Source organism: Sorex araneus, chromosome 1 (genome assembly GCF_027595985.1).
Source record: "Sorex araneus isolate mSorAra2 chromosome 1, mSorAra2.pri, whole genome shotgun sequence".
NCBI lineage: Eukaryota > Metazoa > Chordata > Mammalia > Eulipotyphla > Soricidae > Sorex > Sorex araneus.
The window spans coordinates 439516555-439543514 of NC_073302.1; the positions used below are offsets into that span (position 1 = coordinate 439516555).

At 40.4% G+C, this 26960-nt stretch overlaps 1 protein-coding gene across 1 annotated transcript in view; it reads left to right on the forward strand.

The window, feature by feature from the left end:
* Positions 1 to 26960, forward strand: part of LOC129402573 (maltase-glucoamylase-like) — a 92178-nt gene that overhangs the window by 8511 nt on the left and 56707 nt on the right. Inside the window, 13 exon segments of the mRNA XM_055129608.1 lie at positions 1368 to 1444; positions 9448 to 9568; positions 11924 to 12033; positions 12473 to 12624; positions 13672 to 13843; positions 16580 to 16679; positions 20344 to 20456; positions 20733 to 20858; positions 22053 to 22184; positions 22487 to 22600; positions 23162 to 23275; positions 24262 to 24346; positions 26726 to 26843. Coding sequence (XP_054985583.1) covers positions 1368 to 1444; positions 9448 to 9568; positions 11924 to 12033; positions 12473 to 12624; positions 13672 to 13843; positions 16580 to 16679; positions 20344 to 20456; positions 20733 to 20858; positions 22053 to 22184; positions 22487 to 22600; positions 23162 to 23275; positions 24262 to 24346; positions 26726 to 26843 — 1534 coding nt within the window.

The window sequence follows — 26960 nt, forward strand, 5'->3', positions numbered from 1 at the left end:
GGCAGAAGCTAGTCCCCAGATGGACTTTTTCAATCACCACTTAGAAAGCCTATTGAAAAGAAAACCAGTTCAAACCCTCATTATTTTGTCTGAATGCTTCCATTAGCTTATTGCAGAACACCTTAAAGAAATCTCTCTTCCTGATGGTAGTACACAACCAACTTGTATTTTCTACTTGATCGCTTCTCAAATCCAATTGAAGTGCTTTGGTGAAATCTAGCTGCCAATGTCTATGTTATTGGTCTCTCTCTACAGTTCTTGTCACAGAAGACCATTTCCATCAGAATGTTCTCCCTCAAAAGTACGGCTTAATGAGCTACAATACCCCAAAGGAGAGAGAACAAAAGGGAATGCCCTGCCTCAGAGGCAGGGTGGAGTGGTGGGGGTTGGGGTGGGGGTGGTGGGAGGGATAATGGGAACATTGTTGGAGGAGAATGGGCACCTGTGGAAGGATGTAAAAGATCACTGTATGACTGAAATGCAAACATGAAAGTTCATTAGTTTGTAAAAAAAAAAAAGTATTTCTTAATGACAGAGCAAGCAGAATTCAGGCTCTTAGGATTAGCGAGTAACATTCAAGGCAGCATCCTCCTCTGCATGTATAAATCAGCAGCTGGGGATAGAGAAGGACCAGAGCAGGGGGTAGAGAAGGACAGAGCAACACCTCCAGATGTTTTGGTAAAGAACCAGATAACTAATGTCTTACCTTTTGTGAGTCTCTGTCCTAACCACTTAGTTCTCCCTTCTTAGTGAAAGAACAGCTATAGACAATTCATTAAAAAATAAAACCTGGGCTGAAGAGAGTACAGGGGTTAAGGTGCTTGTCTTGCATAAGGCAGACTCTGGCTCAGTGGCTATTACTACATATGATCCTCTGAGCACAGAGCCAGCAGTAAGCCCTGAGGGTCACCAAGTGTGGCCCCAAACTCCCCCCCCACCACAAAACACCCGCAAAATACCTCATGTGGCTTAGGCCTAAGGACACTATATTTAAAAATAAATTTTAAAAGTAAAAAAAAATTAAGCGATGTCTTCATTTGATCCTCAGATCATAGTTTATTGGTTCCTGGATTAGAGATAATTGATTTTTTCCTGGGAGGGTTCCTAAGCTAATGGTGGAGTCATATGCTTGATTTGTAGGCACTGTCATGTAGGGAAGGGTCTTGTTTGTAGAAAATGATACAGGCATACCTACAATAGAAGCAAATGGAGTCCTTACAGAGTGAATGTAAGCATTTCAGAACCTCAGAGTGAAGGAAACTCATCATTTGCGGAGTGCATACAGTCAAAGGTGTTGAGAACTATGGGGATATTGAATGCTTGATATTAAATCTGTCTAATAATTATTTTACACTGACTTCTTACAGTTCCTGATGTTACTGAATGTGCAGCAATAAAAAGAGAAGATCGGATCAGCTGCATCCTTGACCAGACACCCACAGAGGTATCATCCATACTTGCATGATAGTATAAAAGGAAGAGTTGGAAAATCCTTTTGTCTGTAGGCTTTGTAACAAAACAAACAAAAAACTAAAAAGCACAGTTCACCCATAAGTCTGAATTTTATTTAAACCCTAAGTTGCCTGTATAAGCATGTCACAAACAAAAGTCAGATTTATACTAAAACTGGGTATCTTTTCTGTCATCACTACTTGGGTACTAGCCATTCTGCCTCTGAAACTGCCTGTTTATTATTGTCTGTCCCTCTTCTTTCACAGTTCCATGGGTTATCTAGGATCTAAATAAAAAAATCCATGCACAAAGCAGCAAGGTCAAGGAAGGAAATCACATACAAAGGAGCACCCCTCAGATTTACGGCCGATCTGTCAGAAGAAACCCTCCGAGCCCGAAGACAATGGTGGGACATAGTGAAAAAACTCAACGAAATGAATGCCTCACCAAGAATACTTTATCCGGCTAAACTCTCACTCAAACTCGAAGGAACCATACACTACTTCTCGGATAAACAACAGCTCAGGTCCTTCATAGACTCAAAACCAATCTTGAAAGAAGGTCTAAAGGGGCTACTGTAAGACAAGGAGGAGCCCCATAAGAACAATAAATCCCACAGAAAGATGACACAAAACCACATCACAATAATCTCTCTCAATGTCAATGGCCTAAATGCACCTATCAAGAGACACAGAGTGGCTAAATGGATCCGGAAATTAAACCCAACATTCTGTTGCCTGCAAGAAACACACCTGAACAAACAGAGTTAACATAGACTCAAAGTCAAAGGATGGAAAACAATCCTCCAAGCAAACAACCCCCTTAAAAAAGCTGGAGTGGCCAACCTGGTATCCGACAACATAGATTTCAGGATGAAAAAGATCAAAAGGGACAGCGAAGGTCATTTTCTGTTTATCAAGGGATATGTACAACAGGAAGAAATCACACTCTTAAACGTATATGCTCCTAACGAACGACCGGCTAAATATTTAAAACAACTCCTAACAGACTTCAAAGAGGACATCACTAACAGCACAATTGTAGTTGGAGACTTCAATACGGCCTTATTGCCTCTAGATAGATCCACAAGAACAAAACTCAACAAGGAAACACTGACTCTGAAAGAAGAAATTGAAGAGAGAGGCCTAATAGACCTATACAGGGCCTTACACCCCAAAAAGAAAGAATATACATTCTTTTCCAGTGCACATGGAACATTTTCTAAAATAGACCATGTACTGGGCCCCAGAACATACCTCAATAGAATCGGAAAAATAGAAATTGTATCAACCATCTTTTCAGACCACGATGCGCTGAAGATAGAAGCTAACCACTCACAAACACGGAAAATCAAATCAAACACCTGGAAATTAAACAATTCAATGTTTAACAATGAGTGGGTCAGGAAGGAAATCAAGGAAGAAATCAAAAGGTACTTAGAAACAAATGAGAATGAAGACACGAGCTACCAAAACCTATGGGACGCAGCTAAAGCCGTGTTAAGGGGAAAATTTATAGCTCTCCAAGCATTCCTCAGGAAGGAAGAAAGGACCCACATAGATAGCTTGAATTCACGACTCAGGACCTTAGAAAAGGACCAGAAAAAGGACCCCAAACCAGACCGAAGGAAAGAAATAATAAAAATTAGAGCAGAAATTAATGACATCGAAACCAAAAAAACAATCCGAAAGATCAATGAAACAAAGAGCTGGTTCTTTGAGAAAATAAATAAGATTGATAAACCGCTAGCAAGACTCACAAAGAAAGAAAGAGAGAAAACTCCAATAAATCAAATCAGAAATGAAAAGGGGGACATCATAACAGAAACCAGTGAGATTCAAAAGATCATTAGAGACTACTTTGAAGGTCTTTATGCCACAAAAAAGGAGAACCTAAAAGAAATGGATGGATTCCTTGATTCCTACAATCTCCCAACACTGAAGAAAGAAGACCTGGAATACCTGAATAGACCCATCAATGTTAAGGAAATTGAAACGGTAATCAAAAACCTCCCCAAAAACAAAAGCCCAGGCCCAGATGGTTTCACTGGCGAATTCTTCCAAACATTTAAAGAAGACCTATTGCCTGTTTTCCTCAAACTTTTCCAGGAAATTGAAAAAACAGGAACTCTCCCAAACAGTTTCTATGAAGCACATATCTCCCTAATACCAAAAGCAAACAAAGACACCACTAAGAAAGAAAATTACAGACCAATTTCCCTGATGAACACCGATGCGAAGATCCTCAACAAAATACTAGCAAATAGGATCCAACAACTCATCAAAAAGATCATACATCACGACCAAGTGGGATTCATCCCAGGGATGCAAGGATGGTTTAACATTCAGAAATCAATCAACATAATCCAGCATATCAACAAAAGTAAAGACAAAAACTATATGATCATATCAATAGATGCAGAGAAAGCATTTGACAAGATCCAACATCCTTTCATGATGAAAACCCTCGCCAAAATGGGGTTTGGAGGAACTTTCCTCAAGATAGTCGAAGCCATCTATCACAAGCCTACGGCAAGCATTATCCTCAACGGGGAAAAACTAAGGGCCTTTCCTCTGAGATCGGGCACAAGACAAGGATGCCCACTCTCACCACTCCTCTTCAATATAGTACTGGAAGTACTTGCGATAGCTATTAGACAAGAAAAAGAGATTAAGGGCATCCAGATAGGAAGGGAAGAAATCAAACTCTCACTATTTGCAGACGACATGATACTATATCTAGAGAAGCCTAAAACCTCTACTAAGAAACTCTTAGAAACAATAGACTTATACAGTAAAGTTGCAGGCTACAAAATCAATACCCAAAAATCCATGGCCTTCATATATGCAAACAATGAGGCAGAGGAATGGGACATGAAAAAAGCAATCCCATTCACAATCGTGCCCCAGAAAATCAAGTACCTCGGAATCAGCTTAACCAAGGAAGTAAAAGACCTTTACAAAGAAAACTACAGAACGCTACTCCATGAAATCAAAGAGGACATGAGGAAATGGAAACATATACCCTGCTCGTGGATAGGGAGAATCAATGTTGTCAAAATGGCAATACTCCCTAAAGCATTATACAGATTCAATGCGATCCCTATAAGTATACCCATGACATTCTTCAAAGAAATGGATCAAGCAATCCTAAAATTCATATGGAATAACAAACGTCCAAGGATAGCTAAAACAATTCTTGGGAAAAAGATGATGGGAGGCATCACCCTCCCCAACCTCAATCTTTACTACAAAGCAGTAACAATTAAAACAGCATGGTACTGGAACAAAGGCAGAGCCTTAGACCAATGGAACAGGGTGGAATATCCCTACACACAACCCCAAATGTATGATCATCTAATCTTTGATAAGGGAGCAAGAGATGTGAAGTGGAGCAAAGAAAGCCTCTTTAACAAATGGTGCTGGCACAACTGGACAACCACATGCAAAAAAATGGGTTTAGACCTTGACCTGACACCATGCACAAAAGTCAGATCAAAATGGATTAAAGACCTCAACATTAGACCACAAACCATAAGGTACATTGAAGACAAGGTCGGCAAAACCCTCCACGATATTGAAGATAAAGGTATCTTCAAAGGTGACACGGAACTAAGCAATCTAGTAAAAACAGAGATCAACAAATGGGACTACATTAAACTAAAAAGCTTCTGCACCGCAAGAGATACAGTGACCAGAATCCAAAGACTATCCACAGAATGGGAAAGGATATTTACACAATACCCATCAGATAAGGGGTTGATATCAATGGTATATAAAGCACTGGTTGAACTCTACAAGAAGAAAACATCCAACCCCATCAAAAAATGGGGCGAAGAAATGAACAGAAACTTTACCAAGGAAGAAATACGAATGGCCAAAAGGCATATGAAAAAGTGCTCTGCATCACTAATCATCAGAGAGATGCAGATCAAAACAACCATGAGATACCATCTCACACCACAGAGATTAGCACACATCCAAAAGAACAAAAGCAACCGCTGTTGGAGAGGATGTGGGGAGAAAGGGACCCTTCTTCACTGCTGGTGGGAATGCTGACTGGTTCAGCCCTTCTGGAAAACAATTTGGACGATTCTCAAAAAATTAGATATTGAATTCCCATTTGACCCAGCAATACCACTGCTGGGAATATATCCCAGAGAGGCAAAAAAGTACAATCGAAACAACATATGCACATGTATTTTCATCGCAGCACTGTTTACAATAGCCAGAATCTGGAAAAAACCCGAATGCCCCAAAACGGATGACTGGTTGAGGAAACTTTGGTACATCTATACAATGGAATACTATGCAGCTGTTAGAAAAAAGGAAGTCAAGAATTTTGTAATTAAGTGGATGGGCATGAAAAGTTTCATGCTGAGTGAAATGAGTCAGAAAGAGAGAGACAGACATAGAAAGACTGCACTCATCTATGGTATATAGAATATCAGAGTGGGAGACTAATACCCAAGAACTGTAGAAATAAGTACCAGGAGGTTGACCCCATGGCTTCGAGGCTGGCCTCACGTTCCGGGGAAAGGGCAACTCAGAGAAGCGATCACCAACTACATTGTAGTCGAAGGCCATGTGGGGGAAGGGAGTTGCGGGCTGAATGAGGGCTAGAGACTGAGCACAGCGGCCACTCAACACCTTTATTGCAAACCACAATAGCTAATTAGAGAGAGAGAACAGAAGGGAATGCCCTGCCACAGTGGCAGGGTGGGTTGGGGGGGAGATGGGATTGGGGAGGGTGGGAGGGACGCTGGGTTTACGGGTGGTGGAGAATGGGCACTGGTGAAGGAATGGGTTCCCGAACTTTGTATGAGGGAAGTATAAGCACAAAAGTGTATAAATCTGTAACTGTACCCTCACGGTGATTCTCTAATTAAAAATAAATAAATTATTAAAAAAAAAATCCATGCACAGGAGGTCAAGGTAATTTTAAATAAGGACAAAGTTTCAAGAGTTGTATTTTGGATTCATAAGGTGACATATACACCTCATTTCCTCCTCTAAGGAGTGATAGCACAGCGGGTAGGGCATTTGCCTTGCACAGGGCTGACCCGTGTTCAATTCCTCCATCCCTCTCGGAGAGCCCGACAAGCTACCGAGAGTATCCCACCTGCACGGCAGAGCCTGGCAAGCTATCCATGGCGTATTTGATATGCCAAAACTAGTGAAACAAGTCTCACAATGGAGACAGTACTGGTGCGTGCTTGATCAAATCAATGAACAACGGGACTACAGTGCTAAAATAGTGCTACACTATAACACTAGTGCTACAGTGCTAATATATATATATATAGTTATATATATTATATATATATGTCCTTCATTGCATATTCCACTATTTATCTTTCCAGACTGTCATTTTCTCTTTAACACTAATCTCTTCTATCTTGTGATTCCCAAGTGTTTTGATATTTTGAGGTCTTTATATTCTTGCACATTACTGGCATATCTCTACTAGTGGAATTTACATATTTTCCTTCCTTATTTCACACACTACAGATTTTTTTCTGCTGTGTTCACCTCAATACTGCATTGGAGGTCATGCCACATTCTATATTATTTTGCCAGTTTCACTTAAGTTGTAATTCTTGTTCAACTTAAAGAGAAATTTTGTGTCTTGAGTCTAATTATGTTCATGTACCTTAATGTATCATTTTGATATCTTCTTGCTACAACTATTTTCCTTAGTTTCAACACCCACTTCAATTTTATATGCCTGAAACTCTGCCTCACTTCTCACTTCTTCCTACTGCTGAGTTCCATGATGGAGACTGGTGTTTTGACGTGAGTCAATAACAATAAGCCCTTTATCAAGCTGTTCAGTCACTCTTTGATTTTTTTTCCATAGGGAAACAATTTCTCTCTGGGAAGTAAGCAAAAATCATTTTCTTTAACATCTTTATCAACACATTTCCCTTTCTTAGTAATAAAACACCGGAGTCTTAACTGAGTGAATTTTGAGAGAAAAAATTAGTAACTACTGATGAATGTTGAATGCGTCATGAAAGCTGGTCTCATGATGATGTAATTGCAAAAATACATGATTACTCTCTCTTCCTTATAGTTATTGGTGCAAAAATTTAGCCTTTGATGAATTCTGATTGTTCAAATAGTCATGAAAATTTCTCAGGTTTTTTTTTTTGTCAAAACTTATCCCACTGAAAATGTGCTCAGCAGAACTCAACCACGAAAAGGGAAATGCAGGTTTTGAGGACTCTGCTTTGGCTCTGCCCCCTTACTAGCTAAGGAATCGTTGACATTCACCTCACGTGTGTGGAACTTTATATCTGTGGATCTCAGGTTTTTCCTCTGTGAACAAAGTGTCTTTCTGGGCTATTGTAACAAGTGATCCCCAAGTAGAAAGGCTGAACATATCTCTCCCAGTCTCTGTGGTTGGATACCCAGTCTTGGTCGAGCTGGTGCTTTTGGTTAAGAGCTGTTGACCACTGCAGTCAAGGAGTCTCCTGGGACCCCTTCGGAGGCTCCTTTTCTATCCCTGCGTTGATGTCACTCAGTTACTCAAGGGTTGTTGGACTGAAGGACTCAATTCCTCATGGGCTCTTGGTCAGAGGGCCCTTCACTTCCTGTGCCCGGTGGGCTCCTCCTTGATACAACCCTCATCTGTAGGGTGAGGGCTGCAAGAGATCAAGTGAAAGGAGAGCAAGAAAGGATAAGGTTTTCCTGTAACCTAATGAGCAAGGTCAAGTTCTTTTCACTACACTCTGTAGTTGCTAAACTACGTTCTGTAGAGTTTAGAATTACTAGACTTGCTCACAATCATGAGAAGCTGGATCTTCATACTTTTTTGAACTTAACCTGATTACTGTTCCCAGATTACTTGTGAGAAAGGGACAGTATTCATTTCAGTCTCTCTTTGATTTTGTCTTAAATGGGGTGTAAGGTGAAGACCTAGTCTTTAAGAACTAAAGTATTTTACGGTTTCAAACACAATTACTCTCTGCCTTGGTAGTAGTTGAGATTATAGGTATATAAAAGTATATTTATCTGTGTATGTTATATATATTAATATATCTATATAATTGATATATATTAGATATATTAGATGTATTAATATATCTAAATATACATAGATATATCTATGTATATTTATCTGTATATGTTATATTATATTATATAAATATACATATATTAATATATAATTAATTATATACTTAATTATATATTAATATATATAACATATATAAATATACATAGATATATCCTCATGTATATGTCAATATAGATCATGTATATCACATATGCATCTTCATTTCAAAGTCCATGTAGAGATTTGATTTGATTTCAAGGTATATGAATAAACTTAAATTTTTTTATCCCCCCCAACCATTATAAATGAAACTCCACTTGTAATTTAGGGTTACTGGTGCTATAACTATTTAATTTTGGAAAATTAAATTAATTTCTCAATTTTATTGTGCTGACAGATATTGGTTACAATCCCTATTAAAAATAACAGTAACAAGGAAGGATGTTGGTTTAAAAACCATCAGTTATGAGTACAAACTCTGCCTTGAGTGATAAAGCATAATTTCTCCAAGTATCAGTTCCCTTATGTGTAAAATGAGAGTAATGATGATACTGTGCCATTAAGTAGCACTGTAGCACTGCCATCCCATTGTTCATTGACCTGCTTGAGTGGGCACCAGTAAAGTCTCCATTCGTCCCAGCCCTGAGATTTTAACAGCCTCTCCTCTCATCCTTCCCAACTCTGCCGTATTGAAGGCTCTTTCAGGGTCTGGGAAATGAGACCCATTATTGTTACTGTTTTTGGCATATTGAATACACCACATGTAGCTGGCCGGGTTCTGGCTTGCGGGCGGGATACTCTCGGTGGCTTGCTGGGCTCTCCGAGAGGGATGGAGGAATTGAACTCAGGTCAGTCACATGCAAGACAAATGCTCTATGGTATTTATAAATGGAATCAACCAATCCATGCAGTTTCTTAACTAGTCTCTCATTTCAGGCCATCTGTATACAGCGTGGTTGTTGCTGGGTCCCTGAAGGGGACATCAAAATTCCTTGGTGCTACTATTCTAAGAATCATGGCTATCAAATGGAGGGTCCCGTGAAAGACACAAATGCAGGTAAGCTGCATTGGCAGGAACAGGAGGCCAGATACTCAGAGGATGGTCCCTGGGCTGCAGAGGGAAGGTTTGGCAGAGCCAGGTGCCTGCCATGACAATAAGAACTATGATCTATTTGACATCAAGAAAAATCACCTTTTCAGGAATTTAGAGATGTGATCTCTTGCCCAATCTGGACTTAATTACTTTTGTAACCCTGGGCAAACATTATGACATTTTTGGTTACCATGCTTTTAACTTATAGAGAGAAAGAGTTGATTCTGAAATGACTTTACAACTCTGATAAAATGTGATTTTATCTATTTATTACATTGTTTCTTTTTTATGACTTACTATTAGTTTAGAGTCATTGGGACTTGCCCACTTAAGAAGAATGGGTTCTTTTATTTAATATAAATTTTATTTTATTGAATCACCATGTGGAAAATAACAATGCTTTCAGGCTTAAGTCTCAGTTGTACAATGCTGAAACAACCATCCCTTCACCGGTGCCCATATTCCACCACCAAAAACCCCCCCAAAAAACCAGTATACATGGGGCCGGAGTGATAGCACAGCGGGTAGGGCATTTGCCTTGCACGCTGCTGACCCGGGTTCGATCCCCGGCATCCCATATGGTCCCCCAAGCACCGCCAGGAGTAATTCCTGAGTGCAAAGCCAGGAGTAACCCCTGAGCATCGCTGGGTGTGACTCAAAAAGCCAAAAAAAAAAAACCAAAAAAACCAATATCCCTTCATCCCGCCCCCCCCCCAAGCGTCCCCCCCGACCCGTAACTGATAAATTTCACTTTACTTTCTCTTTACTTTGGTTACATTCAATATTTCAACAAAAACCTCACTATTATTGTTAGGAGTACCCCACTAGAGTCAGACCTGTTGTGAAGAGATATGAGGTCACGTGGCCACAGTAGCGGCCGCGTGGTTTTGGATTTCTGTACTTTAGCAACTAAGTCCAGGGAGATTTCTTCCAGATATTGGATCATTGCAAGTTTGAAACTCTCATCTGTGGTCGTCAAAATATGGCAGTCACTACGCCCTTCACCCCCGGCAAGGAAGAGGCAAGAGAGAGAAATACCTTTCCCCTCCTGGGCAGGCATGGGGCCGAGGCTTAGTTCTCAGTCTGGAGACATTCTGCAAGGAGCTGCCTATACCAAAAGTAGTTTAGCTGGCCTTTGGAGTCATGCTCATGTAGCTGTGGAGAGGCCGCACATGTGCGGCCCCCGGGGTCACATCTTGGCGGCAGTCGGAGCCAGTGCTGCCCAAGAATGGGTTCTTGATTGCTTGAAACCCAATCATGAATAACTTTGCAACTTGACTATGACTTAATAAATTTTTTAAAAAGAACAGTTTCTTAAGACCTTTTTGTGCTTAACCTGACTACTATTCCCAAATTACTTGGGAGAAAGGGTTTATCTATGTTTCAGTCTCCATTGATTCTACTTTCAATTGTTGTGTATTCAGGTACCTCTTTCGAATAGCATTAAAATTAGAATTAGAATCTATTCCTAAGTATTGTTCAGGGGGCTGGGGGAGGGGTGTATTCCTGATGGTTTTGGCCCAGCCAGGCCAATTTTTCAATGTGAGGGTCTGAGGATGTGGTGCTACTCAGACCCTACGGTGCCAGGGACCACCAGGCCATCCTCGTGGGTTGTGGAGGCCCACCAGACCTTAAACTGACAGTGCTCGAGGCACCATGCAGTGTCAGGGATGGAACAGGCTTGGCTCTAAGCAAAGCATGCACCTTAACCTCCATCCTCTAAAGTGCAGCTTTAATGACATGAAAATTATTGTCAGTTTGGAAACATCTGATGAATGTTAGCTAGTCAGTGTCAGCATCTGGGGAGTGAACAGCTCATTCTGACCCCTCCCTAGCCCCCAGGTATAGAGCGGAATAATGATGAACTTTCTGGGGAATAGTGGAAGGCGACACCTCTGGGGAGCCCATTAACATCAAGGGAGAAGCTTCTTACTCTCCTGGGCCTCTTGTCCTAATGGAGTTATTTTGGACAATCTCAACTATGACCTGGTTTATCATGTAACAAGGGCAATGGAGCAGCTGTGAGGTAGCCTGAAGATAAATGGGCAGGGATAATAGCCAGAGACGTTATTCAGTGGGTACAATAGGTGTTAGGCATTTGGAGAGGTTTTTAGTCATATTTTGCAGGTCAATTGCCTGGAATTTGATTCTGAACCTGAGTCAAGGTATGAATGATGTCTCTATCTGCCTCTCTTTTCTTTTAGAGAATAAAGCCATCTTGCCAACCCCTTTAAGTAAAAGTCGAAGTTTCCGGGGCTACTGTCTTATAAGTTGGTGTAGTCAGCTCTGAAAACCCTCTCTCTCTCTCTCTCCCTTTAGGCTTCACTGCACAGTTTCGAAGCTTGCCAGCTCCATCTGCCTATGGAAACAGCATCAGGAATATTCTCCTCACAGCAGAAAATCAGACCTCTCGCCGCTTCCACTTCAAGGTTCTAGGGGGTTTAATGTCTCAAATTTTAGAGGCATTTGTTACAAATCTGAAGAGTGAAATGACCATGAGAAAATTAAGTTTTGCTAATCCAGGGGTTTTCTTTGATGGTGATGATTATTATGTCACACCTGGCTGATAGAGCCAAGCGTTCCTTAGCGTGATAACTCCCTGAATACAGTGTAGAGGAAACTGGTGAGTTGGGAAATTCTAGAGATCACAGCTCTCAACAGAATCCACCTCAAGACTAATTGTCTCCATAGAGGTAAGGATTGGAATGGGCGATACAAAATTCACATGTTGTTCAGACATTGTGTTCACTGGATTCGTGCCCAAGTTCTGGTACTATAGGCAGAAAGATTGGGAAGCCCAGGAGATGTTCCCATTTTGGAGACAGCGAGTTTTCATCTTGGCTCTCTTTGCCTTCTCTCTCTGGGCAGTTGACAGATGCAGACAAGAAAAGATTTGAAGTGCCTCATGAAAATGTGAAGCCCTTCCAAGGAAACGCCGCTTCTAACTTGCTCTATGATGTGAAGGTCTCCCAGAACCCTTTTGGCATCCAAGTGATCAGAAAGAGCAACGGACGTGTTCTGTAAGTATTAAAAACCATTCCGAGGCTCAGCAAAGGGACACTTCTGGGGAAGGGAGACGAGCCTAGAAGGGGTGCATTTCAGCAATCTTTCTGAAGGTGACCTGCCGTGGCTGGTGGCCAGAGGACAGCTCTAAGTGTACACTATTTTGTTTCTTCCCTCCTTCATCTTTCCTCCTTGTTTGTTCATTTTTCCTCTTTATTTTCCCTTTTGTATTCTCCACTTTAAAAAAAATAGAATCACTGTGAGTACAGTTCCAAAGTTATTCATGGTTGGGTTTCAGTTGTACAATGTTCCAACACCTATTCCTTCCCCAGTGTAAAATTTCTATGACCAGTGTCCCCAGTTTCTCTCTCACCATGCCCCTACAACCTTTTTCTCTCTCTCTTTCTCTCTTTCTTTTTTTCTCTCTTTCTTTCTGGGCATGTTGGTTTTCAATTTAAATATTGATAGATTATCTCATATATATGTATATATATACACACAGACAAACACATATATACCTTTAGCATTCAATTCTTAACTAGAGTAATCATTTCCAACCAACATCGTCATAGTGTTCCCTTCTCTAGCTTAACTGCCTCCACCCTCAGCCCTGTCTTATTGCCAGCTTCAATTGTGGACCATTACTCCTAGTTCTTTTTACTATTGTCCTTGGATATAGTCTAATACATTTTTTTATATCCCACAAACGAGTGCTATCAGTCTATGTCTCTCTCTCCTTCTGACTCATTTCACTCAGCACGTGTATCTTCCGTCTTTCTAATCATTTATCCAGCCATAACTATTCGTGGAATAACTTCTATATCAGGAATAGTGATCTGGTCCTATAGTAAGATGGCTAGGGATAAACCTAAGAAATCTACAATATAGGACTCTCTCTTGAGAAATCCTGAGTTCTTGCATCCATGGAAAACTGTGACAGGAACCCAGTGGGGAGGTTACATAGAAGGCATGGAAACACTGAAATTTAAGAGCCCTTCTCTAAGCAACTGTGTTCTCTCTACTCTACTTGCCGTCATGACCCTGTGTTTTGCACTTGTGTCTAGGTTGGACTCCAGCATCGGGCCGCTCATATTTGCTGACCAGTTCCTGCAGATCTCTATGCGACTGCCCAGTGCCAATGTGTATGGCCTGGGGGAACACGTGCACCAGCAGTACAGGCATGATATGAATTGGAAGACCTGGACTCTGTTTTCCAGAGACAGAGTCCCCAATAGGGTAGGCTTTTAGGATCCATCTCTCTCCACAGAAAAGCTCAGTCTCATCTATAAGAGTCATTCCTAGATAACAGTAGCATAGTTAAGGTTGAGATTCTAGGTGGAGCTCACTTGGGTCTGGATTCTGGTACTTCTGTCTCTCTCCATTTATAAAATGGGCCAATGTGCTAATCCTAAGGGGTATGATAAAGTTAAATGAATTTATATGTATAGAGCCTCAAGAAAATTATCTGCCACATAGTACATGTTCTTCATTTATTTTGGTTTGGAGGCCACACCCAACACTTCTCAGGAATTACTCTTGGGGGGCCATATATAGTGCTGAAAGTCAGACCCAGGTTAGTCGCATGTAGCACAAACACCTCACCTGCTTACTATCTGACCCAGCACCTGCTCCCTGCTCTTTAATGATGCAAGTAGCTTACTTGCATCATACTTTCTCAAGTAATGAGTCTCAGAGTTACAACGCATTACTGATAGTTACTGAAAGTACTAATACTTTAGCAACATAAGATTATAAATTACACTTATTTTAAATTGTGCTGTTTATAATATGCTATGATCTCCATAACAAGGGAGTTGGCCTTCACAATTTACCAACTCAATAGGGCTTTTAGTAAAATAGGATAAACTATCCACAAAGTTTCACTGTTTTACTGGCTTTCTTGGTCACATCTGACAATGCTCAGAGGTTACTCCTGGCTCTGTACTCAGGAATTACGCCTATTGGTGTTCAGGGACCAAACCTGGGTCAGCCACATGCAAGGCAAATGTGCCACCCGCTCTATTATTGCTCCAGCCCCCCAAAAAGCTCTATTTTAATCATTCTTTGTGTGAAGAAAATTGAGAGCATTGCAAGAACAGAAAAAATAGAATTTTAGTTTTTTTTTTTCTCTCCTAAGTTTTTCTTTTGTTTTTTTGCATGTCTGTTTGGTTTGACTGCTAAATCCAAATCAGGGTTAATTTTTTGGCTCAGCAATATCACTGACAGGTCTGTCAGCAACTTATCTGATTATGCAGAACAATGAAGAACACAGGAACCTTGGATCTTTGATCCTCAAAGTGTATAGCCCCGCATTTCCATTCCTTCTCTCATTTACCAATTTATCTACAATGCCAGTTGCCTGCATAGCAAATTTTGAAACATTTCATTTGAGAACAGTGATTCTCAAATGTGACTATATATTGGAAAGACAGGGTGAAATTGAGCAAAGTATCCATGTCTCTCTCTATTCCCAGGGATTCCATTTGGGGTGAGATGTAGCATGTGACAAAAACAGTTCTTCCAAAACTCTCAAGTCATCCTTGAGTTTGAAAGACTCTTGGATATCAACCCTACATGCTTTAGGCTTTATCAGTGAATTGCCCCTTTCCTCCTCCCAAAGAAGCTTACCATGCCCTTGTTAGCATCCTTAATTTAGTCAAAGTCTATCTTCAACCTTCCCTTTGTGTTGGATATTAACCCTAAGTGCTTTAGGCTTATCAGTGAATTGTCCCCTTTCTTCCTCCTAGAGAAATTTAACATACCCTTGCTAACATCCCTAATTTAGTTAAAGTTTATCTGTAACCTTTCCCTTGTATTTTACCTTTCATTATCACAGTTCCCTATGTCAATCTTGATTGCTTGTAAAACAAAACTTCCTGGTAATTCTGAACATGTATTTATACTGCTTTGTATTTGAAGTGCTGTATATTTGTACTTGGTTTTCTGTTTTCCCTATAGCCTTTTTATATGTTACCATAGAGCAATGTTCTTTGGTTAAACACAGAAAGACCATTAATGCTATGCTCCTAATATTTGGGAGTTGATTGACGCTGAAATATATCGGCTCCTGGGCATAATTACTTGGTCATAACTACTTGACTCAGGCTTCAGTTTCTGTTGTTCCTAACACCCCAAAAGGGCGGTCCCATCATGGGACTGGGATGGACCGGGAACGAGTGGCAAAACTACCGGGCAGCAAAATGGGATATTTCAGAAAGCATAAATGCATGGTTTTGATACAAACTGTTACAATTTAAGAGACAGGACACCCTGGGGGAAGGACTAGCTGAACTGGCCTGAGGACTTAGTCTGGGATTTAAGGTATAAGACTTGCTTGCCCTCAGAGCCCAGACAACAAAGTGTTAAAAGCCTTGCTTGCTCTCAGCCCAAAGAAGTAAGTGTTGGGATCTTTGACTCTTACTGTATTTATCCAAACAACTGCTAGTAATTTATACAATTAGAGGGAAATATAAAAGCAATGTAGTTGTCCCTGGGAGACAGAGTGTCTCCTTGAGTTGATCTCTCCAAGAGAATTTCCTCTGCCAAATGTTTATCTATGTAAATGACCACCACACCTGTGCTTACCTCAACCCCCCTTCAGATGTTCTATAAGTATGCTACAACTCTACATTAAACGGGCCATTTTCACCATCTGACTGTGGTCCCCAGCCTCCAGGTCTCCCCATCTCTCTGTGTCTCTGTTGGGGAGCCCTGGGGAGGTGGAGAGGCGGGGAGGCAGCTCAGGCCACTAAATGAACACATGTGTCCAGCAGCAGCTGAAGCTCTCAAGGATCATTTTTCGTGTTTACACAAAAGACAACTGTTAGGAGGTCTTGTCAGGCCTGACAGAGACCTGTTAGGGCTCAGGTATCTGCTTTCTAGCCACTTATTAGTTGTCTGACTGATATTAAGACTCTATAAGGTTTAGACTAGACGATTTTACACATGTATTTTTATATTATCTTTCTGCAGGATAGAACTAACCTGTATGGTGTGCAGACATTCTTCTTGTGCCTAGAAGATGCAAGTGGATCCTCCTTTGGCGTGTTTCTGATGAACAGCAATGCCATGGGTAAGAGACGGAAGGAATGTATGTGAGACAGTGCGTGAGTGACATGTAGTCCCTTTCCCGCAGCGTTGAGAAAAAAGGGGCAGAGTCCTATAGTCATGACTAAATGGAAGTTTGGGGATTTATACGGTCTTGGACTTCCTGTTCTTTGTTCTTTATTAACATTTTCTGTAGTTTGGGGTTTCTTGCCAGGCTTATGATGCTGAGTCTAGTTACCTCTGTTGGCCTATTTCGTAGAATATAGGGAAAACAGCTAATGCTAAGACAACTTTTGCTAATGTGCTTGTGTTCTTTTGACTTTGATCCTATAGAAGGGTTGATTGAGGCACTGGTAGGAAACAAACAATTCCTCTGAGTCAGGTGTTGATGATGACATCTAACCAGGGAGCTAGAATTGAATAGTGAATATTATTTTACTGTTTAGCTCAGGGAGGACAAGGTGAGCAAGGTAAAGTGAAGTTCCAGGATCATGCAGCGTGAGATCAAATTATTTAAGATCAAATGAGGTCACATGATAGAATACTAGAAAGTGTCTAGATCACCCATCTTTGTAGGTTTTATGCTCTCATGCTCTACCATCTGAGCAAGCTAGGTATTATCAATGGTTTTAGACTAAATCAGTGTTATTATCTTGTTTTCCTGTTACATCAATAGTACATCTCAGGTGGCAATGAATTACATACCAGTGAAATCATCCTAGGAAATCAACAATAGACTTTCTGGGTTGATATTGGGCATAGAACACTGATCTTCTTCTCCCCTAGGAAGCAAAGGACTGGATCTGTGCTCCAAGTAGCCTGGATGGTTCAGAAACCATTTTTGACCTACAATGAGATGAGCATAGAAATTGAGAGTAAACCTTGCTCTCAAAAATGTAGCCTCCAATTTATTCATGAACCTCTGTCTTGTAAGCCACCTTCAAATCAGCGTACAAATGCATCTACTTTTCGGGGAATTTTAAATAAAAAGTAAAATGTAAACATTTTAGAAATTATGAGAATCAATATATGTGATCTAAGATGATTCTAATTGAAAAAGAACCGTTCTTTCTGCACTAACATATGCCTCAGAGACCTGGGCCCTACGCAAACAGGATGAGAACGCTATTAGGGTATCCCAAAGAGGAATCGAAAGAGCTATGCTGTGAAGTGGACGGTCAAAAGCTGACTTGATGTTGATTTTCAGTATGAATATAGACCATGGAAGTGGGACTTCATACTTGACTTCAATGTTCTGGGGTTCACTCTTGTTGTGGTATTGGAGATCACTTTTTGTGGTGCGAGACTATGCTGTGGGTAGTACACAGGCAGTACTCAGGCAGTATACTCAGGGGTGAAAGGCAGATCCCCTATCATTAAAAATTTCTACCATCTCTACCATGCTGTGATTAGTACTCAGGTGTAAAAAACTAAAGCACGCCGAGGGGCGTGTGCACTCGTGGGCTCTCCTGGCGGCTCTGTCTCACCGCTCGCATTCGGTGTCCTGGAACCGCTGTGTGTGCTGTCGGTCAAGGGCAGGCAACGGAAGGAAGAAGGCCAAACTGGGTGCTTGATCAGTTTATTTCATTCTCTCTCTCTGATTCTCTCCTGGTTCTGGATCTGTCTGGATCTCTGGATCTGGCCCCCCAACCCACTCTTACAGCCTAGTTAAATCCCCCCAGCATGAGGGGCTTGGGGCATACACATAGGTGTGCTCACCACCAATAGGGTTGAGGTTCCTTTCTCTCAGGGGATGCTTCTCCTAGGACTGACTCCCTTTCTGCAGGAGGATCCACCCAAGGGCGGAGTCCCATGAGTGTGCTTCTCCTCTCCTCAGCCAGCAAACATATAAGAATTCATAATATTAATCATTTTGTATGGACACAATAAGAAATGCATTAAAGCTTATAGAATTGCTCTCCAGGGGCCATCTTGATCTCAGACTACAGTGCTCAAGCCAGATAAGTCTTTCGTATTCTTAGCAGGGTCCTAGTCTCATCATTACTTTTGGATCATGACAGCATTTGTCTATGATCAAGCTCTTAACTTATAGTTAAGCATTAGGCACTTTGGCTAGGCCCATCTCGATGCCAGGGTAGCACATAACTCACCGCTTGCCCTGGATCCATCCCATCCCTCGTTGGGACCCTGCTTTTGGGGTGCTAGGAACTGAGGGCAACTGAGGCTTAAGTGGAGAAAGCAGATGCCTGGGAGGGAATAATATTTGAAGCCAATTAAGCCCCAAGTTACAAAAACATAATATTGTCTTCTTGTGTCTATACAAAAAAAAAACATTGCTTTAAAGTAAATCATTCAAAAGGCATAAAGAGGGGAGAAAGGCAATGTTATAATATTCAGTGTCCTAGGAAGGTCTGACCTTACAAATTAGCAGAGTCAGATTAAAGGAAAGCCTCGGATTAACTGTTTTGGGGAAGAGAGCATAGAGAAGTGATTATAGCTAAACAAAGTGATGGGAGAGATTCGGGAACACCTTGATAGGTGAGACTGGGGTAAGTCTAAACTCCGGGAAAAACCGGGACAAGCTACTCATGGCAAGGGGGGAGAGGACAAAGTAATGTCATCCTACACTCAGGCATTACTCAGGTAGTCCTCAGGGGTGCAAAAAAGACTCTCCACCATCCGCCTTGCCCAAGTCAAGTCAGGTTTCAGGTGAAAGTCCCAGAATCATGACACTCTGTGAGTTGTTCTATGAACAAGAGTACCAGGAGTATCACTCCTGAGACTTGTGATTGGGGTTTTGAATTTATGATACAATGTCTGAACTTTTTGGTTTAAATTTGATTCTTGCTTGCTCTGAGACTCACTGAGCTAGCACCTAACTGGGTTGCATTCTTAAAACTCTGGAAGATTATGGGGATATAAACAGCAAGGTCTATGACTATGAATATCAGCAAAAACTCTGCCCTTTTAGGTTCAATTAACAGGGACCTATAAAGCAAACTGACAAGAAAGGTTAGTAAGAGAAAAAGACAGAATTCATCTCAGAGCAACAGATGTGCACACAAGGGCTTTGGGGAAGAGCAGTTAGAGTTGGGGGCTGATAGCCCAGAATTTCCAACTGGTAAATAGGAGAGAGATATTGGCTCTTTTGGTGAGACATAGTTTCTAAGAAGAAATGGGATATAGAAAGGGCATCAGTGGGAAAACAAATGACATAGAAGGATAAATGAGGCTGAGGGAGAAAAATTGGGTGAAACAGCTTGCTTGTGATGACAGCTTTTTTGATGATATGTAAATTCATGGTCTCAGCGATAATAGAGTTCTTGGGTCAGAGTGTGGTTATTAAATGACCAAGTTATTTAGAGAGATTCTGGTTTCAGGTTGATAGCAGAATCCAGAAACTCTAGGACCTTTAACATAAAACAGTTTTGGTGCCATAGTAGCTTACTCTGGACCACCCATGAATCTAGTTGCTTTTTGATGGGAGCCTATTTTCTGACATGGAATACTATACTGCAACCACCAATGTTGGGAATTAGTCTCTTCTCTTGGATTCCGGGGTGCTGTGAGACTGTAATTACCAGCATTTTCTCCCTCATATCCAAATGTTGCAGCATTAGAGTCAATTTGTTTAAGTTCACATGAGTGGTGATCCTCTAATCTAAAATGTCATAAATATTACTCTAGGATAAATTCTAACTTCTCTCTCCTTTATAAAATCTTTCCAGAGGTTTCTCTCCAGCCTGCCCCAGCCATCACTTACCGCACCATTGGGGGCATTTTTGACTTCTATGTCTTCCTGGGGGACACTCCAGAGCAAGTTGTTCAAGAGTATCTAGAGGTAATCTTATTTTGTCATGGTGCTGACCAAGAAAATCCTAAATCGCACTAAGAAAAGTCAACCAAATAAGCAATGAGGTTCACTAAAAATGCCTATTATAACTCTACTATTTTGAATCGATTACGTCAGGGATGAGTTATAAAGGGGTTAAAAAATAGAACAATGTTCTGACATTAGTGAACTAGTATGCAGACAACAGGGAGCATGTTTTGTACCCTCCGACCAAGGTTTAGAGAAAGTTTTATTAAAGCAGAATATTGGCTGGCTTTCTTTCAGCTCATTGGACGGCCAGTCCTTCCCACCTACTGGTCACTTGGATTTCATCTCAGCCGTTATGATTATGGATCCCTAGATAACATGAAAGAAGTCGTGAAGAGAAACCGGGATGCCCAGATTCCTTATGTGAGTAAGGCCATTGGATGCCTCCCCAATCAGAATTTCCTTGTCTTACTTTCTCCCCCTGAATGATAAACTCAAGAGTTTTACATAGGCAAAAGTCCAGACAATTCTGCTGGACCAACCATTCTCCCACGAACAGGTTCATTTTAGTATGAAACAGTAGTTAAAGGCCATCATTATGAGGTTGGAGGCAATCCATTTATTTGCCTTTTTTTCTTATGTCTTATTAGGAAAATTTTCCTTGACTTCCTTTTATATAATGCATTTTTGAGTTCTTCAGCCATTTTTTCCCCTGTTTAAGTGACAAAGTGATACAGTCTATACATGTAATTGTTTTTTAATGTTTTGAATGGATGAATCTAATGTGTCAAAAAAGGGTTGAGGGTTTAATTAGAGACAAAGAGGAAAACCAAAAAGTTTCTGGAATAACCTTCTACTTTTCATTTTCTAATTCCCTAAGAGGCAGACATTTAGTCCCTATAACACAAATCAATTTTGTTTTGGTGTCCATGCTTTTATTTAGGCAAACTTCAGAAAGAATATTTGATAAAGACTTGAAGTAGAAAAGAAAAGGAAAATAATGTGGGGTAGTAAAGTGAAATAAAAGAAGTGGGAGAGACAGTCTTTTCCCCTTTTATCTTGAATTGACTAGGATTTATGTCATAAATATGTGTATATACATATATATAACAGTATCTACATATCTATAGAGAGAAAAAAGATAGATAGACATATCTGGCTCTGTATATATTTTTGACCATTTTAGTGACTTTTAAAAATAATTGTGAAGTATCAGTGAGATTGATTTTTGATGCCTGGGGGCAGGGTAAAGTAGGATGATGTTAATAACATGATCCCTGGGTGAGATCCAGTCTTAGGTAACAATTGATCACTTGCTTTGGAAATTGCTATTGGAAAAGAGGCACTTCAATGCCAGGGCTGGATCCAGGTGATGGGAGGGAAGTGGACACTCTGGTGGAGGGTTGGTGTTGGAAGACTGTAGACTTGAAACCCTATCATTAACCGTAATGCTTATCATGACATCTCAAATAAAATCAGGAACATTAAAAAAGAACTCTCTTGAGTGTCCCACACAGAATCAGTTGTTCTCAGGAATAATCATAATGGTAAGCTTTTCAACTAATTTTAACAACAAAACACCTAGGTGCTGATTTGTGGGCATCTGTATATTTTTAGGACGTGCAACACGCTGATATTGACTATATGGATCAAAGAAAGGACTTCACTTACAATCCAGTACAATACAAGGACTTCCCTAATTTTGCTAAGGAGTTGCACAATAATGGGCAGAAATTGGTCATCATTGTGGTATGTTCCACTTCAACCCCCTTCTTTGCCTACCAATTCTCAATATATTTTATTTTTTTAAAAAAATTTAATTAAAGAATCGTGACTCACAAAGTTGTCATTGTCATCCCGTTGCTCATCGATTTGCTCGAGCGGGCACAAGTAACGTCTCCTTTGTGAGACTTGTTGTTACTGTTTTTGGCATATTGAATATGCCACGGGTAGCTTGCGAGGCTCTACTCACAAAGTTACTGATCCAATAACTTTTCATTGTCTCTAATTTAACATAAAATTGTTTATTGTCCCTCCTGCCCCCTTTTTAGGATCCAGCCATCTCTAACAACTCTTCTCAGACTAATCCCTATGGACCATATGACAGGGGCTCACATATGAAGGTGTGGGTGCAAACCCCTGATGGAACTCCAATCATCGGAGAGGCAAGTCAAAAGGGGAAGTTGTGGCGTGGCAAAGGTGGCTGGTGTATGTGTGTATGTGTGTGTCTGTGTAAAATTGTTTTGTTTGATGTTTCCAGATGCCTTACATGTTTGGGATAAACTTTACCTTTCATCTTTCTTCCATAAATACCTACCCATTTTCCTCATTATTACATTCCAAGCACTGGCAAGTCCCTTGAAACAATAACTGTGCTCCTACTGGGATGTCAGTATTGTCAAATTTAGAGGTGTCCTGGAACTGTGGAACTGGGACAATTGGCATCTCTTTGAGATTAGTTTAAAAAAACTACTCTCTAACTATATACTCAGTCAACTAATCAATTAATTAATTAATTAATTAATGTGTTGGTTGATTGTTTTGGGGTCACACTCAGTAGTAATTAGGGCTTACTCTCAGGGCTGCATTCAAGGATCACTCCTGGCAATGCTTGGGGGACCACATGAGGTGTTAGGATTAAACCTGGGTTGGCTTCATATAAGACAAGTGCCCAGTCCTCTATTGAGTCACTTTAATCTGATCAGTATTTTTTTTCTCTGCTACAGGTCTGGCCTGGAAAAACTGTGTTTCCTGATTATACCAACCCTCAGTGTGCTGCTTGGTGGACAGATGAATTTGAGCGTTTCTTTAAAGAAGTGGAGTTTGATGGAATCTGGATTGTGAGTCTTTAATAATTTGAATTTTTTCCAGTGGTTGACATACAGCCTGTGTACATCTGTACTAGAAAATCATAAAGAAGAGAAGGAGCAGGAAAGAAAGCAAGGTTAGCAATATTGCACCTATCAAATACTCTAGGAACTATTTTAATGATCTTACTGAAAGATTCAGGTTAGAGTCAAACTAAAATTATTAGGATTGGAAGTAAACTCAGATCTTTTCTTTTCCCCTAGTCTTGCTTTCCTTTATATATGAATGAGCTAAAGTAAAAAAATACATCATGCTGTGGCAAAGTATAGGACCTATTCAATGACCAGTTCAGGGCTCTTTCCTTTGCACATGTTGACCAACTGTCCAGAGCTAAAGTCCCCAGCTGTCTGACAAAACCATAGCAATGGTTTAATGCCTCCTGTAGGTTAGTTAAAAGCAAATGTAAAGCAGAAGTTGTTCAGCAATATTCAGAAATCTCAAGAACTGGACCTTTTTTCTATTTATTAGAGAAATGTAGAATATTCAAATTATCCATAGATCTAAAATGCTGGAAGGAAAAGCCTTCTAAAATGATATTTATCAACCAAAAATGTTTACCAACAGGACTTTGGTCGCAATCTCAATTGCATAGTTATTAGCACAAGCTCACCTTCTCATTTTTTTATGACTATGAATACATATTTTTTTTGTGTTGACAGCTTTATTTGTATACGTAGAGAATGTGCAAATCATATATACAGATAATAATGAAATATTTTTCTATTGTTTGGAGACTGTTCAGTTCTAGGTACTATAAGCATATCATGTCAAAGGGATTCTAAGAAACTTCGGCATGAAATCTTCAGTGGGTTAAGGAGCAGGAAGATTTATTTCTTCACATGTACACAAAATTTCTTTGAAACAGAAATGTCTATGATTATTTCTCTGATTCTTTACATAAAGAGGGTATCATCAGTATAACACAATGCATTTTCTTGATTTTTTTCCTGTCTTGTAGGATATGAATGAAGTCACCAACTTTGTGCATGGTTCAGTTACGGGATGTTCCAGAAGCAATCTAAATTATCCCCCATTCACTCCCAGTAAGTCTTGCTGGCAATGCATGTTTGACAGGCTGCCAGCTCTGATCACACTCACTATAAAGTAAGGGTGATACAAGAGCTTGGAGGGCTTGTTCAGGATTGGATATGTGTGCTAAAAATGGACTATGGACCAAACTTGATGGATAGCACCTGTATTGCAAACCATAATACTTAAAAGGAGAAAGAGAGCAAATGACATAATATAAAAATTAATGGATCATGAGGAAGAATGTGATAAGAAACTAGAATTAAAGTATCTTGTAAAGACATCCTATCTTCTGGTGGGAAAAATTGAAATTTGGGACAGATAGGTTGGAATGAAATGGAAAGGGATTCAAGTCTTGGTAAAACAGTTTACTCTTTATTCTTTTTTTTTTTTTTTTTTTTTTTTTTTTTGCTTTTTGGGTCACACCCGGCAATGCACAGGGGTCATTCCTGGCTCATGCACTCAGGAATTACCCCTGGCGGTGCTCAGGGGGACCATATGGGATGCTGGGATTCGAACCCGGGTCGGCCGCGTGCAAGGCAAACGCCCTACCCGCTGTGCTATCTCTCCAGCCCCTATTCTTTTGATTATAGAAACTCTTCTTGATTTAGGAAGAGAAAAATAGAATAATAAAATGGTTTTAGAAATATTGATCTGGCATTAATGTATGACATGAATTCAAAGATGAATAAATTTGAAGCAAGCAAACTATTGAAAAGTTATGCAATAATTAAGATTTAAGTCTATTTGTATCTGAACTTGTGAGGGTCAATAGGAAGTTAAAAGAGATGAATAAAAGAGAACGGAGAATTCAATCAGCTTAGTCAATGACTGAATAAATAGCAGTGCTCCTACATTATATAAAAAAAGAGAATGGAGCTCCATTCTTGACTACATCTTATCAGTGGAGTGAAATTGTAACTTACACTCCAGTCGATATTATTATTCTTTTTTAAAAAAATTAAAAATTGAATCACAGTGAGCACACAGTTACAAAGTTGTTCATGGTTGGGTTTCAGTCACATAATGTTCCAACACCCATCTCTTCACCAGTGTACATTTCCTTCATATTTGTTGTTCCTTTATCAAAGACTAAACGATCATATATTTGAGGTGTGTGTCAGGATATTCAACTCTATTTCATTGGTCAGCAGGTCTGTCTTTATTACAATACCATGCTGTTTTAATTACTATCGCTTTGCAGTACAGTTTGAAGCTGGGAACGGTGATGCCTCCCATCTTCTTTTTATTTATTTATTTATTTATGTCTTTAGGACTTCATTTTTTTAATAAATTTTATTGAATCACCATGTGGAGGGTTACATAGTTCTCTTAGGATTATGTCAGTTATACAATACTCAAACACCCTTCCCTTCACCAGTGCCCATATTCCATCACCAACCACCCCATTATACCTCCCGCCACCTCCCACCTCCCCAGTCCCCGCCCTTGAAAGTGATAAATTTCACTTCGTTTACACTTTATCTTGGTTACATTCCATGTTTTAACACATAACTCACTATTGTTGCTAGGGTTTCCCCCCCAAAAAGAAAAGACAGTCCTACTGTCAAGGAAGCATTTGATAGCTCTCCATTGCTGAGAATGTAGAGACATTAAGTCCCGCTGTCTGTTACATAACTTTTCTATATTTTTCCCCCCCTCGTCCCACGCCACCGAGTTCACGCCTGTTTAGTAATCACCACGCTGCCTGACAAAGGGAAAAAAAAACGAAAAAGATGGTTATTTCCGGTCATCAGCCGGCGTGGGGCTCTGGCTTAGTTGATAGTCTGGTAGAATGTCTGCCAGCAGTTTCTGGAACCAAAAGTAATACGCTGGTATCGGCCCCAGCTCGAGGTTCCATCAGCGTCCCGCTGTTCCAAGTACATAATAATTTATTCCCTTGTATCCCATTCCCACGCCACCAGGTCCGTGTCAGCTTAATGGACATCATACTATGGTTAACGCCACGCCGCGTTTCTTCCCGAGAAAGAAGGATATTTCTTCTCAGCCGGCGTGGGGATATGGCTTAGTTCAGTCTATAGAGATGGCTACCACTTTGATTGCCTTCAATATCTACTTTTTTATATCACTGTTCTTGAACCACTTAGCCTAGCTCCGTTTGAAGAACTGAGATTGTACTACTGATCATACTTGATCCTCTTACTTCAAAATGCCTGTTTGTGGTCACCTGAGTTCCCTCGAAAGAGAATGTATATAAACTATTAGAGGAACTACTGTACATATGTAGCAAACTAATAATATGAAAGCCGGGAAGACAGCCATGTTCTGTGTCAGTCCAACAAGATACCTTTTATAATTCTGTGGTGGTCTAGGAATAGAGCATTTCATTCTAAGACTTTGAATGACTGGTTTCTTTCTCTCTTTTGTCCCAGGAATCCTGGATGGCTTCTTGTTCAGCACTACTCTCTGCTTAGATGCGGTCCAGCACTGGGGCAAGCAGTATGATGTCCACAGCCTGTACGGCTACTCCATGGCAATTGCCACAGCAGAGTAAGGCCACTGTTGCTATGCTGTCATGGGATCCAGTGATTGATCTGGGTAGATCTGCGGATCAGTTTACCATTTTAAAGAACTCTACAAGATAAGAGAGTTAGTGAGATTGATGAA